Consider the following 17,811-nt stretch of genomic DNA (forward strand, 5'->3'; position numbering starts at 1 on the left):
ACAGAGCTTCTCTATTGTCACAGGAGCTGGAATATTACTCATGATCTGTGCTTCCAATCATTGCAAATGCGCATCTACAACAACCAAACACGTGATTCATGAAAGGTCCTCCAAAGTCCATATGTAGTCTGGACCACGGCCTATCAGACCACTCCCAAGGATGAAACCATAGAAACCCTGCAGTGCAGAAGGAGGCCATTCGGCCCATCGAGTCTGCACCGACCACAATCCCACCCAGGCCCTACCCCCACATATTTTACCTGCTAATCCCTCTAACCTACGCATCTCAGGACTCTAAGGGTCAATTTTTAACCTGGCCAATCAACCTAACCCGCACATCTTTGGACTGTGGGAGGAAACCGGAGCACCCGGAGGAAACCCACGCAGACACGAGGAGAATGTGCAAAGTCCACACAGACAGTGACCCGAGCATCGAACCCAGGACCCTGGAGCTGTGAAGCAGCAGTGCTAACCACTGTGCTACCGTGCCGCCCTGAAGTGGTAATGTACCCAGTGTGTTGGGGGGAATGAACTCAGAAGAATCATTCAACACTCAATCCTGATTCGATCGATGAACAGTATATTGCGAGGAGAAGCCACAGGGGCTGACCATGTGCAACTCCCCCAACAAAGAAAACTATCAATTCTTATCCAGTTACTCAGCCCATCCTGGCTGGACACAATCCAATCAGAATGGTAATAGATTACATCAATTATATATCGGTCCAATGAAATTAGTATCTGAGCATTATGGGGCTTTGTGATCATCTCATGAACAGATAGGTGCCCCCATCATGATGTTTTACAGACCCCCTTATCTACTATCCATGGGCTTTCTTTGGTACATAGACTCCCTTGGTTTGAAAAGGGGTGGATTAAAAGTTCTTAAATGGACATCAGGATCTTCCTTTGTTTTAATCTAATGACCACATGGTCTGGGAATCATTTCTATTTAATAATCCCACATTTTAAACTTTTTCCTTCAGTATTCAATCCTAGAATTTTCCTTTTCATTGTGTCAATTGCATCAGGAATAAATCTTTGGACCTGACAGGAAGTTTAACCCAAGGTCAGTCCAACACAGGATTGGTCAGAATCATTTCACATGTGTCAAATTTTAAATAACCATGACAAATTAAAACCCTCATTCTCACATGGGTGAATTGTATCCGGATTAAAATTCCTGCATGTTTAGTAAAATATCCTGGAATCCTGTCTCTGGCCAGTAAATATAATGTGAAAAAAAAAGCTTTATTAATTACAGTTTTAAAAAAAATCTGTTTGATTTAAATCACAGACAGAAAACCTCAAAGCTTGAAGCAATTCACAAATATCATTCATACACAAGCAGAGAAACTTAGCATGTTCTTTACAACAACAATAACCAGAAGCATTTTTGTGGTTCTGTTTTTAAACTTCCAGAAATGCCTTTAATTAAAGACACAAGGTGAGGTTAATTCCCCAGAAAGATGAACCTTAACAAATGTAGCCCAAAACAATGATAAAACACATCTACAAACATCCACACAAAACAAACGAAACACACAGATTCTCACAGCTCGTAAATTTCAAACAATGAATCCTCAGCATTCTCTCTCACAGCGATAGCTTCTTAAAGCGACAGAGCACTACAAGCTCACAACTCCTTGATTGAAATAAGATACAAGATCCTTCATTCTAACAACCTTTTTTAAGCCAACTTCCTGGGCCTGATTTTATAGGCAACATTTAGTCTTTGTTGCTTTAAAATACCAAACACGTTACCACCTGCAAAATCTTTGTTCTTTATCTGGGGTTGAGGTGACAACACGATAAAATTCTCACAGTTATTCCAAATTCGTCCAGGCTTAAAATTTCCACATTTAACTGGTTCCTATAAATCCTCAATTATAAAATAAAATAGACGCATAAAATCTCAGCAGTCGAGAAAACTCGAAATGTTAGCTCGATTCTCTCTCCACAGATGCTGTCAGATCTGCCGAGATTTTCCACCATTTTCTGTTTTTGTTTCAGATTCCAGCATCTTTTTGTGTTCATTCACCTGAGTTATCCCAATTCCTTTATTGTCCAGGACAATATATTCTCAATATCTTTAAAACAGAAATTAAACATTTGATTTCAGGTATTAACACATTCTGTTACTTTGTTCTTTATTGTCGATGTCAGGCTGGAGTTGTTCCCTTGGAGCAAAGGAGGTTGAGGGGAGATTTGATAGAGGTGGACAGGATTCTGACAGGTTTAGATAAGGTGGACAAAGAAAAGCTGTTCCCATTAGCTGATAGGACAAGGACGAGGGGGACACAGATTTAAGGTTTTGGGTCAGAGATGCAGGAGGGGATGTGAGGGAGAATATTTTGATGCAGCGAATGGTAATGACCTGGAACTTGCTGCCTCCGAGGATGGAGGAAATGGAGCCAATAAACAATTGCAAAGGAAATTGGATGGACATCTGGGGGAGTTTCAAACAGAAATGCTGACTAAATATCTCTGAACTTCCTCACACCCTGTCACTCTGTGATCCTTGTTAAATTTGAAACCAGGTATTCGAAACAAGACTCAAAGAGCATCAGCTCACTGGAGACAAAGTTGTGAGACTGGCGAGTCCAGCAGAAAGAAACCCCCCGACCCTCCCCATTGACCTACTGTGAGAATGAATAAAATGCAGTCCTGGATGTAATTGAGAGCAGAGACAATAACAGCAGAATCCAACCCCTGGAATCACTCGTGAACTTGTTGGTGTTTCAGCAGCTGGGATGAAACTCTAAATCCTTTCCCACACTGGGAGCAGGTGAATGGCCTTTCCCCAGTGTGAATGCGCTGGTGTCTCTGCAGGCCGGATGAGTCAGTGAATCCCTTCTCACACTGAGAGCAAATGAACGGCCTCTCCCCAGTGTGAACTCGCTGGTGTGTTTGCAGGCTGGACAATTGAGTGAATCCCTTCCCACACTGAGAGCAGGTGAATGGTCTCTCCCCAGTGTGAACTCGCTGGTGTGTCTGTAGGTTGGATAACTGAGTAAATCCCTCCCCACACTCCGAGCAGATGAACGGTTTCTCCCCACTGTGAAGTCGCTGGTGTCTCTGCAGGCTGGATAATGCAATGAATCCCTTCTCACACTGAGAGCAGGTGAATGGCCTCTCCCCAGTGTGAACTCGCTGATGTGACTGCAGGTATGATAACCGAGTGAAACCCTTCCCACATGCAGAGCAGGTGAATGGCCTCTTTCCAGTGTGAACTCGCTGGTGTGTCTGCAGGGTGGATGAATGACTGAATCCTTTCCCACACTGAGAACAGGTGAATGGCCTGTCCCCAGTATGAACTCGCTGGTGTGTCCTCAGGTTGGATGACCATTTAAATCGCTTTGTGCAGTGAGAGCAACTAAACGGCCTCTCCTCAGTGTGAATGCGCTGGTGGGACACCAGTTCACCAGAGCTTTTGAATCCACTCCCACAATCAGAGCACTCTTCTTGGTATGAGTCACTTTGTGATTCAGCAGGTTGGATAACTGAGTGAATCCCTTCCCACACACAGAGCAGGTGAACGGCCTCTCCCCAGTGTGACTGCGCCGATGAATTTCCAAATCAGATGGAGCTTTGAATCGCTTCTCACAGTCCCCACATTTCCACGGTTTCTCCATGGTGCGGGTGTCCTTGGGATTGTCCAGGTTAAACAGTCAGTTAAATCTCACACAGAACACGGGTACAGTCTCGCCCCGCTGTGAATGTCACCGGTTAAAGCTCTTTCCACACTCAGTGCACTGGAACACTCTCACTCAGGTGTGTGTGTGTCTCGGTGCTTTTCCAGTCGCACTGATGTTTAAAGTCTTCTAAAGCAGGCAGAGCAGAGAAACATTTCTCCTTCTAGATTCAAAGATCGATGATATTGAGGTCCCGATGAATTGAGTGACTGTCAGATGTTAATGTGACGTTTGTTTCAAAATTTCATTCTGTAAATCCTCACCTTCTGATAACCTGTAAACGAGTTTGAAAAAGTCATCAGTGTCAGTACAGGATAGAAATTCAGAACACACAATTCTAGTTTCTATGGAACATTCTTTCCTCTCTCATTCCCCAAAAGCTGTAAATCTCCATCCCACACACTCTCCCTCCATTCTCACTCTGCTGTATCTAATATTCACCCTCCCAATTCTCCTGAAGGTGCTGATTGAGGCTGATTGACAGATTCATGTTCACTGCTTCCTGTCCTGGACACAGTAAGAAGTCTCACAACACCAGGTTAAAGTCCAACAGGTTTATTTGGTAGCAAAAGCCACTCGCTTTCGGAGCGCTGCCCCTTCATCAGGTGGCTGGGAGTTCTGTTCACAAACAGGGCATATGAAGACACAAACTCAATTTACAAAATAATGGTTGGAATGCAAGTCTTTACAGGTAATCAAGTCTTTAAAGGTACAGACAATGTGAGTGGAGAAAGGGTTAAGCACAGGTTAAAGAAATGTGTATTGTCTCCAGCCAGGACAGTTAGTGAGATTTTGCAAGCCCAGGCAAGTCGTGGGGGTTACAGATAGTGTGACATGAACCCAAGATCCCGGTTGAGGCCACCCTCATGTGTGCGGAACTTGGCTATCAGTCTCCGCTTTGCGACTCTGCGTTGCCGTGTGTCGTGAAGGCCTCCATGCAGAATGCCAGCCTCACAGAAATATCACTATATTCCTCAACTAAAAATGTTTTAAATGGATTGTTTCAGTGAGTGAAGATACAGGGGGGTTGTGACTGATGATGATATTGAACTTGCTGCCAATGTGGGTGATCATAGAGTTTTACCGCATGGAAAGAGGCCCTTCGGCCCATCATGTTTGTGCCGGCCATCAAGCACCATTCTATTCTCATCCCTTTCCACACTTGGTGCGTAACCTTGTACGCCATGGCATTTCAAAAGCTTATCTAAATTCATCTTAAATGTTGTGAAGGTTCCCACCTCTACCACCCTTTCAGGCAGTGAGTTCCAGATTCCCACCACCCTCTGGGTGAAAACATTTTCCCTCACATCTCCTATAATCCTCCTGCCCCTGAGCTTTAATCCATGCCCCTGGTTATTGACCCCCCTGCTGAAGGAAAAAGTTCCTTCCTATCCCCCCTATCTGTGCCCCTCAGAATTTTATACACCTCAATAAGGCCCCCTTCATCGTTCTCTGCTCCAAGAAAAACAATGCCAGCTTATCCAGTCTCTCTTGATAACTGAAACACTGCAGCCCAGCCAACACCCTAGGGAATCTCCTCTGCACCTTCTCCAGTGCAATTACATCCTTCCTAGAGCGTGGCGACCAGAACTGCACACAGTACTCCAGCTGTGGCCTATCCAGTGTTTTATACAGCTCCATCATAACCTCCCTGCTCTTATATTCAATGCCTCGGTTAATAAAGGCAAGTATCCCATGTGCCTTTTCTACCACATTGTGTCCCTGTCCTGCTGTCTTCAGAGATCTATGACATGCACACCAAGGTCCCTCTGATCCTCTGTACTTCCTCGGTTCTGACCATTTATTGTGCATCACATTACATTGTTCGTCTTCCCAAAATGCATTACCTCAAACTTTTCAGGTCTGAATTCCTTTTGCCACTGTTGTGCCCTTCTCACTAAAGTTTTAAAGTTTATTTATTAGTGTCACAAGTAGGCTAACATTAACACTGCAATGAAGTCACTGTGAAAATTCCCCTAGTTGCACCTGTTCGGGAACACTGAGGGAGAATTTAGCATAGCCAATGCACCAAACCTAAAGCACGTCTTTCGGATTGTGGGAGGAAACCGGAGAATCCAGAGGAAATCAAGCAGACATGGAAGAAAGAGAGAGAGAGTGACCCAAACCGGGAATCAAACCCAGGTCTCTGGTTGTGTGATGCAGCAGTGCCACCCCGTCGATATCATCCTGTAATCTAAGCCTTTGCCCTTTGATATTTACCACATCACCAATTTTGTGCCATCTGCAAACCTACTGATCATACCTCCTACATTCACATCCAGATTATTAACTTACACTAAAAACAAGGGACCTAGCACTAATCCCTGCGGAACACCACTGGACACAGACAGCTCATCAGAAAAACAGCATTCGACCATCCCCCTCTGACTCGTGCCACTTTTGGATCCAGTTTGGCAAATTACACTGGATCCCGTGGGCTCTTATCTTCTTCATCAGCCTCCCATGCGGGACCTTGTCAAAAGCCTTACTGAAGTTCATGCACACTACATCAACTGCACTCCCCTCATCTACACACCTCCTCACCTCCTCGAAAGTTCAACCAAATTTGTAATCCATGATCTCCCTTTGCCAAAATCATGTTGACTATCCTTGATTAATCCTTACCTCCCCAAGTGGAAAGTAATCTGTCCCTCAGAATGTTTTCCAATACTTTCCCTACTGCTGAAGTTGGACTCACTGGTCTATAATTTGCTGGTTTTTTTCCTTATGTCCCTTCTTGACTAATGGTACCACATCAGCTGTCCTCCACTCCTCTGGCACCTTTCCTGTGATGTGCAGATGCCGGCGTTGGACTGGGATAAACACAGTAAGAAGTCTCACAACTCACCCTGATGAACTCCCACTCACCTGATGAACGAGCAGCGCTCCGAAACCTAGTGGCTTGTGCGACCAAATAAACCTGTTGGACTTTAACCTGGTGTTGTACGACGTTTCCTGTGGCCAAAGAAGATTTGAAAATTATTGTCAGAGTCGCTGCAATCTCCTCTCTTGCCTCCCACAGCAGCCTGGGATACACCTCATCTGGAGCTGGGGATTTATACAATTTTAGGCCCAGTTAAAATCATTAATACCTCCTCCCTCTCGATGTGAAGTTGTTGAAGTGAATCACAAAGCTGCTCCCTGGTATCTATACGACTCACCCGATGAAGGTGCAGTCTCAAACAAGCAGCCAAAAGTTCGTGATTCCAAATAAACCTGTTGGACTTTACCCTGGTGTTAGAACATAGAACATAGAAAGCCACAGCACAAACAGGCCCTTCGGCCCACAAGTTGCGCCGATCACATCCCCACCTCTAGGCCTATCTATAGCCCTCAATCCCATTAAATCCCATGTACTCATCCAGAAGTCTCTTAAAAGACCCCAACGAGTTTGCCTCCACCACCACCGACGTCAGCCGATTCCACTCACCCACCACCCTCTGAGTGAAAAACTTACCCCTGACATCTCCTCTGTACCTACCCCCCAGCACCTTAAACCTGTGTCCTCTCGTAGCAACCATTTCAGCCCTTGGAAATAGCCTCTGAGAGTCTACCCTATCCAGACCTCTCAACATCTTGTAAACCTCTATCAGGTCACCTCTCATCCTTCGTCTCTCCAGGGAGAAGAGACCAAGCTCCCTCAACCTATCCTCATAAGGCATGCCCCCCAATCCAGGCAACATCCTTGTAAATCTCCTCTGCACCCTTTCAATGGCTTCAACATCTTTCCTGTAATGAGGTGACCAGAACTGCGCGCAGTACTCCAAGTGGGGTCTAACCAGGGTCCTATAAAGCTGCAGCATTATCTCCCGACTCCTAAACTCAATCCCTCGATTAATGAAGGCTAGTACGCCGTACGCCTTCTTGACCGCATCCTCCACCTGCGAGGCCGATTTAAGAGTCCTATGGACCCGGACCCCAAGGTCCTTCTGATCCTCTACACTGCTAAGAATGGTACCCTTCATATTATACTGCTGCTTCATCCCATTGGATCTGCCAAAATGGATCACCACACACTTATCCGGGTTGAAGTCCATCTGCCACTTCTCCGCCCAGTCTTGCATTCTATCTATGTCTCGCTGCAACTTCTGACATCTCTCCAAACTATCCACAACACCACCTACCTTGGTGTCGTCAGCAAACTTACCAACCCATCCCTCCACTTCCTCATCCAGGTCATTTATGAAAATGACAAACAGCAAGGGTCCCAGAACAGATCCCTGGGGCACTCCACTGGTCACTGACCGCCATGCAGAGAAAGACCCCTCCACAGCCACTCTCTGCCTTCTGCAGGCAAGCCAGTTCTGGATCCACAAGGCAACAGCCCCTTGGATCCCATGCCCTCTCACTTTCTCAAGAAGTCTTGCATGGGGGACCTTATCGAACGCCTTGCTGAAGTCCATATAGACCACATCCACCGCTCTTCCTTCGTCAATGTGTTTGGTCACATTTTCAAAGAACTCAACCAGGCTCGTAAGGCACGACCTGCCCTTGACAAAGCCGTGCTGACTACTTTTGATCATACTAAACTTCTCTAGATGATCATAAATCCTGTCTCTCAGGATCCTCTCCATCAACTTACCAACCACTGAGGTTAGACTCACCGGTCGGTAATTTCCCGGGCTGTCCCTGTTCCCTTTCTTGAATATAGGGACCACATCTGCAATCCTCCAATCCTCCGGAACCTCTCCCGTCTCCATCGACGATGCAAAGATCATCGCCAAAGGCTCCGCAATCTCCTCCCTCACCTCCCACAGTAACCTGGGGTACATCCCATCCGGTCCCGGCGACTTACCAACCTTGATGCCATTCAATAGTTCCAACACATCCTCTTTCTTTATGTCCACATGCTCGATCCTTTCTGTCCACCGCAAACCAGCAGTACAACCACCCAGATCCCTTTCCACCGTGAATACCGAGGTAAAGTATTCATTAAGCAGCTCCGCCATTTCTAACGGTTCCGCACAAACTTTTCTCCCTTCACCTTTTAAGGGTCCTATGCCTTCACATCTCATCCTTTTACTCTTGACATATTTGTAGAAAGCCTTGGGATTCTCCTTAATCTTACCCGCCAAGGCCTTCTCATGACCCCTTCTCGCTCTCCTAATTTCCTTCTTAAGCTCCTTCCTACATCCCGTATACTCCTCTAAATCCTTAACACCTCCTAGCTCTCTGAACCTTCTGTACGCCTCTCTTTTCTTATTCACCAGGTTCATCACAACCTTCGTGCACCACGGTTCCCGTACCCTACCAACACCCCCCTGTCTCATCGGAACGTTGTCATGCAGAGCTCCAGACAAACATTCCTTGAAAATCCTCCACTTTCCTTCGGTACTTTTCCCCAAGAATGCCTCCTTCCAATTTACCCGTCTAATTTTCTCCCTGATGACACTGTATTTCCCTTTACTCCAGAGAAACACTTTCCTAGCCTGCCTGATCCTATCTCTTTCCAATGCTATCGTGAAGGAGATAGAATTATGATCGTGTTGTGAGACTTCTTACTGTGCTTTCTATACCTACATCACCCACCCCCACAGTGAATACAGATGCAAAGTATTAATTTAAAACCCCACCAATATCTCCCAGCTCCTCATACAAATTACCACATTGCTCCCGAATGGACCCTATTCTTTCCCTGGTCACCTCCTGCCCTTCACATGATGAAAGAACACCTTTGGATTTCCTCCCAGATGCTGCACAGAGAAGGAGGTTTTGGCCTGAAGCTCATTGGCCAACTTCCGCATTCACGCAATGAAGGAAATGTGATTGGCTGGAGGACCCAGAGTCCTTCCGGTCCTCCAACGCTTTCTATTGGTCAATACCTCAGTATGACGGTCAAGGGGTGGGCTACCCCGCACATGCGCAGCATCCCCTCTCCCTTGGACATGCGCAGTCCCGGGCCGGGAGGGACGGGGAGATCATCGAGCGGCTTCTCGCTCTGGCCGGAGCCGTCAGCCGGTTGCCTGGAAACCTTGGCTCGAGGGGGAGGGGAACAATGGGTGGGGGCGGGGCTCCCGGGTCCGCGCGGCGGAGATCCCACCCCCTAACCTTGGGGGAGTGGAAACTTCCTCCTGTCTCCAGTCTCTGTGAGTAAAACACTTTCCTTTCTCCCCTTTCCATTTATTTTCTCATTCTGGGGGAAACTGGGGACTTGCAGCAACTGATCTCGAGAAATAGAAGCAGGAGCGGCCACCAGGCCCTTCAAGCGACCCTGCCATTCAGTGCAATGATGTGGAGATGCCGGCGTTGGACTGGGGTAAACACAGTAAGAAGTTTAACAACACCAGGTTAAAGTCCAACAGGTTTATTTGGTAGCAAAAGCCACACAAGCTTTCGAGGCTCTGAGCCCCTTCTTCAGGTGAGTGGGAATTCTGTTCACAAACAGAATTTATAAAGACACAGACTCAATTTACATGAATAATGGTTGGAATGCGAATACTTACAACTAATCCAGTCTTTAAGAAACAAAACAATGGGAGTGGAGAGAGCATCAAGACAGGCTAAAAAGATGTGTATTGTCTCCAGACAAGACAGCCAGTGAAACTCTGCAGGTCCACGCAACTGTGGGGGTTACAGATAGTGTGACATGAACCCAATATCCCGGTTGAGGCCGTCCTTGTGTGTGCGGAACTTGGCTATCAGTTTCTGCTCAGCGACTCTGCGCTGTCGTGTGTCGCGAAGGCCGCCTTGGAGAACGCTTACCCGAATATCAGAGGCCGAATGCCCGTGACCAATGAGCAGAAACTGATAGCCAAGTTCCGCACACACAAGGACGGCCTCAACCGGGATATTGGGTTCATGTCACACTATCTGTAACCCCCACAGTTGCGTGGACCTGCAGAGTTTCACTGGCTGTCTTGTCTGGAGACAATACACATCTTTTTAGCCTGTCTTGATGCTCTCTCCACTCCCATTGTTTTGTTTCTTAAAGACTGGATTAGTTGTAAGTATTCGCATTCCAACCATTATTCATGTAAATTGAGTCTGTGTCTTTATAAGTTCTGTTTGTGAACAGAATTCCCACTCACCTGAAAAAGGGGCTTAGAGCCTCGAAAGCTTGTGTGGCTTTTGCTACCAAATAAACCTGTTGGACTTTAACCTGGTGTTGTTAAACTTCTTACTGTATTCAGTGCAATCACAGCTAATCTATTCCGGCCTCAACTCCTTCACAATGCCACTTCCCATAGCCCTCTATCCCTCGATCTATTAAATATTTATCCAGCTCACTTTAAATACTTCTAATCATCGCGCCTCCACCACCCTTTGGGACAGAGAATTCCAGAGATTCACCATCCTCTGCGAAAATAAATTTCTGCGCACCTCAGTTTTAAATGGGCGGCACGGTAGCGCAGTGGTTAGCACTACTGCTTCACAGCTCCAGGGTCCCGGGTTCGATTCCCGGCTTGGGTCACTGTCTGTGTAGAGTTTGCACATTCTCCTCGTGTCTGCGTGGGTTTCCTCCGGGTACTCCGGTTTCCTCCCACAGTCCAAAGATGTGCGGGTTAGGTTGATTGGCCAGGTTAAAAAATTGCCCCTTAGAATCCTGAGATGCGTAGGTTAGAGGGCTTAGCGGGTAAAAATGTGGGGGTAGGGCCTGGGTGGGATTGTGGTTGGTGCAGACTCGATGGGCCGAATGGCCTCCTTCAGCACTGTAGGGTTTCTATGATTTCTATGAAATGACCGACCCTTTATCTTGTAGCTTGTTTGTGATTCTTCCACTCGCGAAATATCTCACCATCTACCCTGTCAACCCCCCCTCAGGATCTTGGGCGGCACGGTAGCACAGTGGTTAGCACTGCTGCTTCACAGCTCCAGGGACCTGGGTTCGATTCCCGGCTCGGGTCACTGTCTGTGTGGAGTTTGCACATTCTCCTCATGTCTGCGTGGGTTTCCTCCGGGTGCTCCGGTTTCCTCCCACAGTCCAAAGATGTGCGGGTTGGGTTGATTGGCCATGCTAAAATTGCCCCTTAGTGTCCCGGGATGTGTAGGTTAGAGGGATTAGTGGGTAAAATATATAGGGATATGGGGGTAGGGCCTGGATTGTGGTCGGTGCAGACTCGATGGGTCGAATGGCCTCTTTCTGTACTGTAGGGTTTCTATGATTCATTCTATGATTATATGTTTCAATAAACTCACCCCTTTGTCTTCTAAACTTGAAAGAATGCAGATCCAGACAATTTATTCTCTCCTGTCCTCTCATCCCAGGAATTAGCCTGGTGAATCTCCTTTGGACTATTGCCAATGTTACTATACCCTTGTTTAAGTAAGGGGATCAAAACTGTACGCAGTGTTCCAGGTGAGGCCTCACCAACACCCTGTGCAGTTACCACAAAACCTCCCTGCTTTTAAATCCAACCCCTTTGCGATAAAGGTCAAAATTCCATTTTCCTTCTCACCTATTGTGGAACCTGCCTGCTAGCTTTTTGTGATTCATGCGCAAGAACACCGAGATTCCTCTATACTTCGATCACCTGCAGCGCCTCTCCATTTAGATAATCTCCCTTTTGAAATACATAGGTGGCACGGTGGCACAGTGGTTAGCACTGTTGCCTCACAGCGACAGGGATCTAGATTCGATTCCCAGCTTGGGCCACTGTCTGTGGAGTTTGCACGTTCTCCCCATATCTGCGTGGGTGCTCTGATTTCCTCCCACAGTCTGAAAGATGTGCTGGTTCGTTGCATTGACCCGAATATGTGCCAGACTGTGGTGACTCGGGGAATTTCACAGCAACTTCATTGCAGTGTTACTGTAAGTCTTACTTGTGACAAATAAATAAACTTTAACTTTATGATCTCACACTTCCCCAAGTGCAACTCCATTTGCCAGGTTTTTGTCACCCAATCTATCTGGATCCCATTGCAGAATCAAAATATCCTCATCACAACATGTCCTTCCACCTATCTTTGTACCATTTGGAAACCTTATTTCTTCAGCCAGAGAGTGGTAGGTCTGTGGAATTCATTGCCACAGAGGGCTGTGGAGGCCGAGACGTTGAGCGTCTTCAAGACAGAAATTGATAAATTCTTGATTTCTCGAGGAATTAAGGGCTATGGGGAGAGAGCGGGTAAATGGAGTTGAAATCAACCATGATTGAATGGTGGAGTGGACTCGATGGGCCGAATGGCCTTACTTCCGCTCCTATGTCTTATGGTCTTACATTCTGTTCCTTCCTCCAGGTCATTAATTAAATAATGAACAATTGTGAGCCAAGAACTGATCCTTGTGGTACTCCACTAGTTACATCTTTCCTCTCTGAAAAGGACCCATTTATTCCAACTTTCTGTTTTCTATGTGATGGCCAGTTTTCAATCCATGTGAACACACTTCCACAATTCCGTGGGCCTTTACTTTATGCGCCAGCCTTGTCGAATCCCGAGAGTGCAGAAGGAGGCTATTTGGCCCATCTAGTCTGCATCAGCTCTTGAACAGAGCATCTTTCCCAGGCCCTATCGCCATTACCCCACGTTTTTACCCCACTAATCCCCTAATCTATATCTATTGGGACACAAAGGTGCAATTTAGCAGGGCAAATCTACCTAACCCACACATCTTTGGACTGTGGGAGGAAACTGGAGCACCCGGAGAAAAACCCACGCAGAGAACGTGCAGACTCCAAGCAGACAGTGACCCCAGGCTAGAATTGAATCTGGGTCCCTGGTGATGTGAGGCAGCAGTGCTAACCACTGTGCTGACCTTTGTGCCATTCTTACGATTGAATTACTCCTGTTCCTGATGTTCAAAGGGCATCGCACCACCAGCTTTTGAAGGGCAATTAGGAATGGGGAGCATTTTGGGCGGCACGGTAGCACAGTGGTTAGCACTGCAGCTTCACAGCTCCAGGGTCCTGGGTTCGATTCCTGGCTCGGGTCACTGTCTGTGTGGAGTTTGCGCGTTCTCCTCGTGTCTGCGTGGGTTTCCTCCGGGTGCTCCGGTTTCCTCCCACAGTCCAAAGATGTGCGGGTTAGGTTGATTGGCCAGGTTAAAAATTGCCCCTTAGAATCCTAAAATGCGTAGGTTAGAGGGATTAGCGGGTAAATATGTGGGGGTAGGGCCTGGGTGGGATTGTGGTCGGTGCAGACTCGATGGGCCGAATGGCCTCCTTCTGCACTGTAGGGTTTCTATGATTCTATGATTTCTATGAGTGGCCTAGCCAGCGATGCCCACATGCCATAAAAGAATGAAAAAAAGAGAATTGCCTGTTCTGAATTTCTCCCTGGTACTGATTTTGTCAACTCCTTTCACAGGATATTAGAAGGTGAGGATCTACAGTCAAAAGTCTCAAACCAAACGTCACGTCAAGATCTGGCACAGTCACTGAATTCATCAGGAGCTGATTATCATCAGCTTTGGAATCTGGAAGGAGAAATGTCCGTCTCTTCTGGGTGTCCCAAAAGGGTTGAAACATCAGTGTGATTGGAAAAGCACCGAGACACCCACACATCTAAGTGAGAGTGTTCCAGTGCACTGACTGTGGAAAGAGCTTTCACTTGTTGCACAGCCGGGAAAAACTGCGCAATTTGGAACCGGGAGACCGTGCACCTGTTGTGTGTGTGGACAAGTCTTCAACTAATCGTTAAACTTTGAGAGGCAAAAGGACAGCAGCCCCATGGAGAAACCGTGGCAATGTGAGGACTGTGGGAAGAAATGGCGATTCCCGTCTGAGCTGGAAATTCATCGACGCGTTCACACTGGAGAGAGGCCGTTTACCTGCTCGGACTGTGGGAAGGGATTTGCTCATTCATGCAACCTGCTGACACATCAGCGAGTTCACAGCGGGGAGAGGCCATTCACCTGTTCTGACTGTGGAAAGGGATTCACTCATTTAACCCACCTCCACACACACAAGCGAGTTCACACTGGGGAGAAACCGTTCTCCTGCTCTCAGTGCGGGAAGGGATTCTCTCAGTTATCCCACCTTCTGAAGCACCAGCGAGTTCATACCAGGGAGAGGCCTTTCACCTGCACGGAGTGTGGAAAAACATTCACTACTTCATGGAACCTGCTGACACACCAGCGAATTCACACTGGGGAGAAGCCATTCACCTGCTGTGCATGTGGGAAGGGATTCAGTCGGTTATGCAGCCTGCAGACACACCAGCGAGTTCACACCGGGCAAAAACCATTCACCTGCTCTGAGTGTGAGAAGGGATTCGCTCAGTTATCCCACCTGCTGTCACACCAGCGAGTTCACACCGGGGAGAGGCCGTTCGTCTGCAGCATGTGTGGGAAGGGATTCAGTGAATCATTCACCCTGCTAATACACCAGCGAGTTCACAAGGACGAGAGGCCATTCACCTGCTCAGAGTGTGGGATGGGATTCACTAAGTCATCCAACCTGCTGACGCACCAACATGTTCACACAGGGGAGAAGCCGTTCACCTGCTCTGTGTGTGGGAAGGGATACACTCAGTTATCCAGCCTGCGCAGGCACCAGAAAGGTCACAAGTGATGAGAGATTTTCATAGAATCATAGAATCATAGAAACCCTACAGTGCAGAAGGAGGCCATTCGGCCCATCGAGTCTGCACCGACCACAATCCCACCCAGGCCCTACCCCCACATATTTTACCCACTAATCCCTCTAACCTACACATCCCAGGACTCTAAGGGGCAATTTTTTAACCTGGCCAATCAACCTAACCCGCACATCTTTGGACTGTGGGAGGAAACCGGAGCACCCGGAGGAAACCCACGCAAACACGAGGAGAATGTGCAAACTCCACACAGACAGTGACCCGAGCCGGGAATCGAACCCGGGACCCTGGAGCTGTGAAGCAGCAGTGCTAACCACTGTGCTACCGTGCCGCCCTTTTGCTGCTCCTGCTGTTGTTAATCACTTCCTCGACTGAACCAGGTTCATTGTGATTGTTGGGAGGGTCGGAGGTTTCTTTCTGCTGGACTGACCAGTCTCACAACTTTACTTCCTGTCGGTTTTTGAGAATTGTTGCAAGTATCTACTTTCATGTTTTATTTGCATCACTGAATAAAATGGTGTTTGGAACGTAAAAGATATTTGTTCAAAACTGTTGGGAACTCCCGAAATCATGCCAGGTTTCCATGGAGATGGGCTGTGGTGGTTTGAATGTTCTTCTGTTTAATTTCTCTGGCTGTTTCTCACAGAAACAAATTGCGAAGCTATAAGGTCTAGGTTAGCTGTGATCGAGTGGGACACTACATTAAAATATATGATCTCGAAAATTAAGGGCTGTTTTTTAAGGAATGCAGTGCTGGAGTGGTATTGCCACTGGAATTGTAATCCAGAGACCCAGGTTAATGCACAGAGGTCATGGGTTAAATCCCTCCACAGTACATCAATCTGTAAGAATCTGGAACTAAACCTCTAATGGTGACCATGAAACCATTGTCGGTTGTTGGAAAAACCCATCTGGTTTACTGATGTCCTTTAGGGAAGGAAATCTACCGTCCTTACCTGGTCTGGCCTACAAGTGACTCCAGACCCCCCCAGCAATGTGGTTCGCCCTTAAGTGTCCTCCGAAATGGCCAAGCAAGTCACTCAGTTGTATCAGACTGCTAGAAAGACTCTCAGGAATGAAATCAAACTATCTCCATACCAAACATCATAAACAGCAAGCGATAGACAGAGCTGAATGATCCCACTGATCAGATCTGAGCTCTGCAGTCCTGCCAGTAATATTCGTGCTGTACAAGTGTGACACAATGAGCATCTCCATCATGAGAGAATTGAGCCATCGTCCCTTGACATTCACTGACATTGCCATTACTGAATTCCCTAACTATCAACAGGCTGGGGATTACTATTGACCAGAAACTGAACTGAACCAGCCATATAAATACAATGGCTATAAGGGCATGTCGGAGGCTGGGAATCCTGCAGCCAGTAACTCACCTCTTGACTCCCAAGAGCCTGTCCACCGTTTACAAGTCAGGAATATGATGGAGTGCAGCTCCAGCAACACTCAAGAAGCTCGCCATCATCCAGGACAAAGCAGCTCGCTTGATCGACACCCCACTCTCAAACATTCTCTTCCTCCACCACCGACGCACAGGGGCAGCAGTGTGTACCGTCCACAAAATGTAGTGCAGGAACTCAGTGAGGCTCCTTAGACAGCACCTTCCCAGCCTGTGACCTGTACCATCTAGAGGGACAAGGGCAACAGAAACATGGGCACACTGCCACCTGGAATTTCCCCTCTGAGTCACAGAGCAGCGTGACTTGGAAATATATCGCTGTTCCTTCACTGTCACTGGGACCCAGAACTCCCTCACTGACAGCACTGTGGTTGTACCTGCACCACATGGACTGCCAACGGTTGAAGGCAGCAGCTCACCAACACCTTCTTAAGGACAATCGAAGAGGCAATAAATCCCAACTTAGCCAGCGATGCCCACATCACATGAATGAAAAGAAATTGAAAATTGGATTGGGACAATTAAGGGCTTGGGAAAAATAATACTGAGTAAGAACTGTCCACAAGTTGGATAGGGGTAAAGAGAGCTGGAGAATCTTTTACATCCATGCTTGATCTGTTGCTTGAAGCATCTGTCCTTATGTACTAGTAACCTAGAACTCACAGCGCTCCTTCAGGAGAAGTAAAGATCGAGTAGATGTTACCCCAGGCGGGACCAGAACAGAACTGGAAAATAACGGAGTGAAATTGAGTGAGGGGTCAGAGAGAGAGTTCTCCTCTCCCTCAAGCTGTGGACTGTAAGAATCCTGAGGGACCCCCTACTTCAGGTGTTTTTGCTAATTAGTGAATATTAAATTAAATTCTATGACTGGCTGTGCATTTATTTTGAATTTGATTGTTACACTTCTCCTGTTTTTATTCCTGTTGTGATTACGCTCTGGGTAAGGATGGTTGACAGGTGACAGGATGGGAAATTGTGGTTTGGATCTTCATTGACCAAATGTTTTATTGATCCGAAAGGTGTAAAAGGGGCCAAACTTCAGCAGAAATGCAGCAGAGCTGAGAACACACGACTTGCTGTGTGGGAGCAGGGAGATAAACAGCTCCCAGAGGACAGAGAAAACAGGAGGGCCTTGAATCCTAGATGACACCTGTGTGTCAAGGCCACCATGTTTTCACTGCTTGGCATGGGAATGCTGACTCCCTGTACCAGGGACGGAGCGTG

General features: G+C 47.2%; 3 protein-coding genes across 5 annotated transcripts in view; 1 reads left to right on the top strand and 2 right to left on the bottom strand.

The window, feature by feature from the left end:
* LOC144482781 (ER membrane protein complex subunit 4-like) overlaps positions 1–17,609 on the top strand; it is a 174,157-nt gene extending 156,548 nt beyond the window's left edge. For 2 of the 3 annotated variants that reach the window (XM_078201638.1, XM_078201637.1), the window contains exon 2: positions 13,941–17,609. In XM_078201638.1, coding sequence (XP_078057764.1) covers positions 14,303–15,145 — 843 coding nt within the window. In that variant the 5' untranslated portion in view covers positions 13,941–14,302 and the 3' untranslated portion in view covers positions 15,146–17,609. Of the gene's footprint in view, positions 1–9,658; positions 9,782–13,940 lie in introns of those variants that run through there. The other variant, XM_078201639.1, reaches the window with a different exon arrangement.
* The window catches only part of LOC144482778 (uncharacterized), a 298,466-nt gene that overhangs the window by 146,382 nt on the left and 134,273 nt on the right, over positions 1–17,811 (bottom strand). The window lies entirely within an intron of this gene.
* LOC144482712 (uncharacterized) overlaps positions 1–17,811 on the bottom strand; it is a 210,368-nt gene that overhangs the window by 145,894 nt on the left and 46,663 nt on the right. The window contains exon 5 of the mRNA XM_078201554.1: positions 2,740–3,435. Within this exon, the coding sequence (XP_078057680.1) occupies positions 2,740–3,435 (696 nt within the window). The remainder of the gene's footprint in view (positions 1–2,739; positions 3,436–17,811) is intronic.

This window comes from Mustelus asterias, unplaced genomic scaffold (assembly GCF_964213995.1).
Source record: "Mustelus asterias unplaced genomic scaffold, sMusAst1.hap1.1 HAP1_SCAFFOLD_42, whole genome shotgun sequence".
In the NCBI taxonomy this organism is placed as follows: domain Eukaryota; kingdom Metazoa; phylum Chordata; class Chondrichthyes; order Carcharhiniformes; family Triakidae; genus Mustelus; species Mustelus asterias.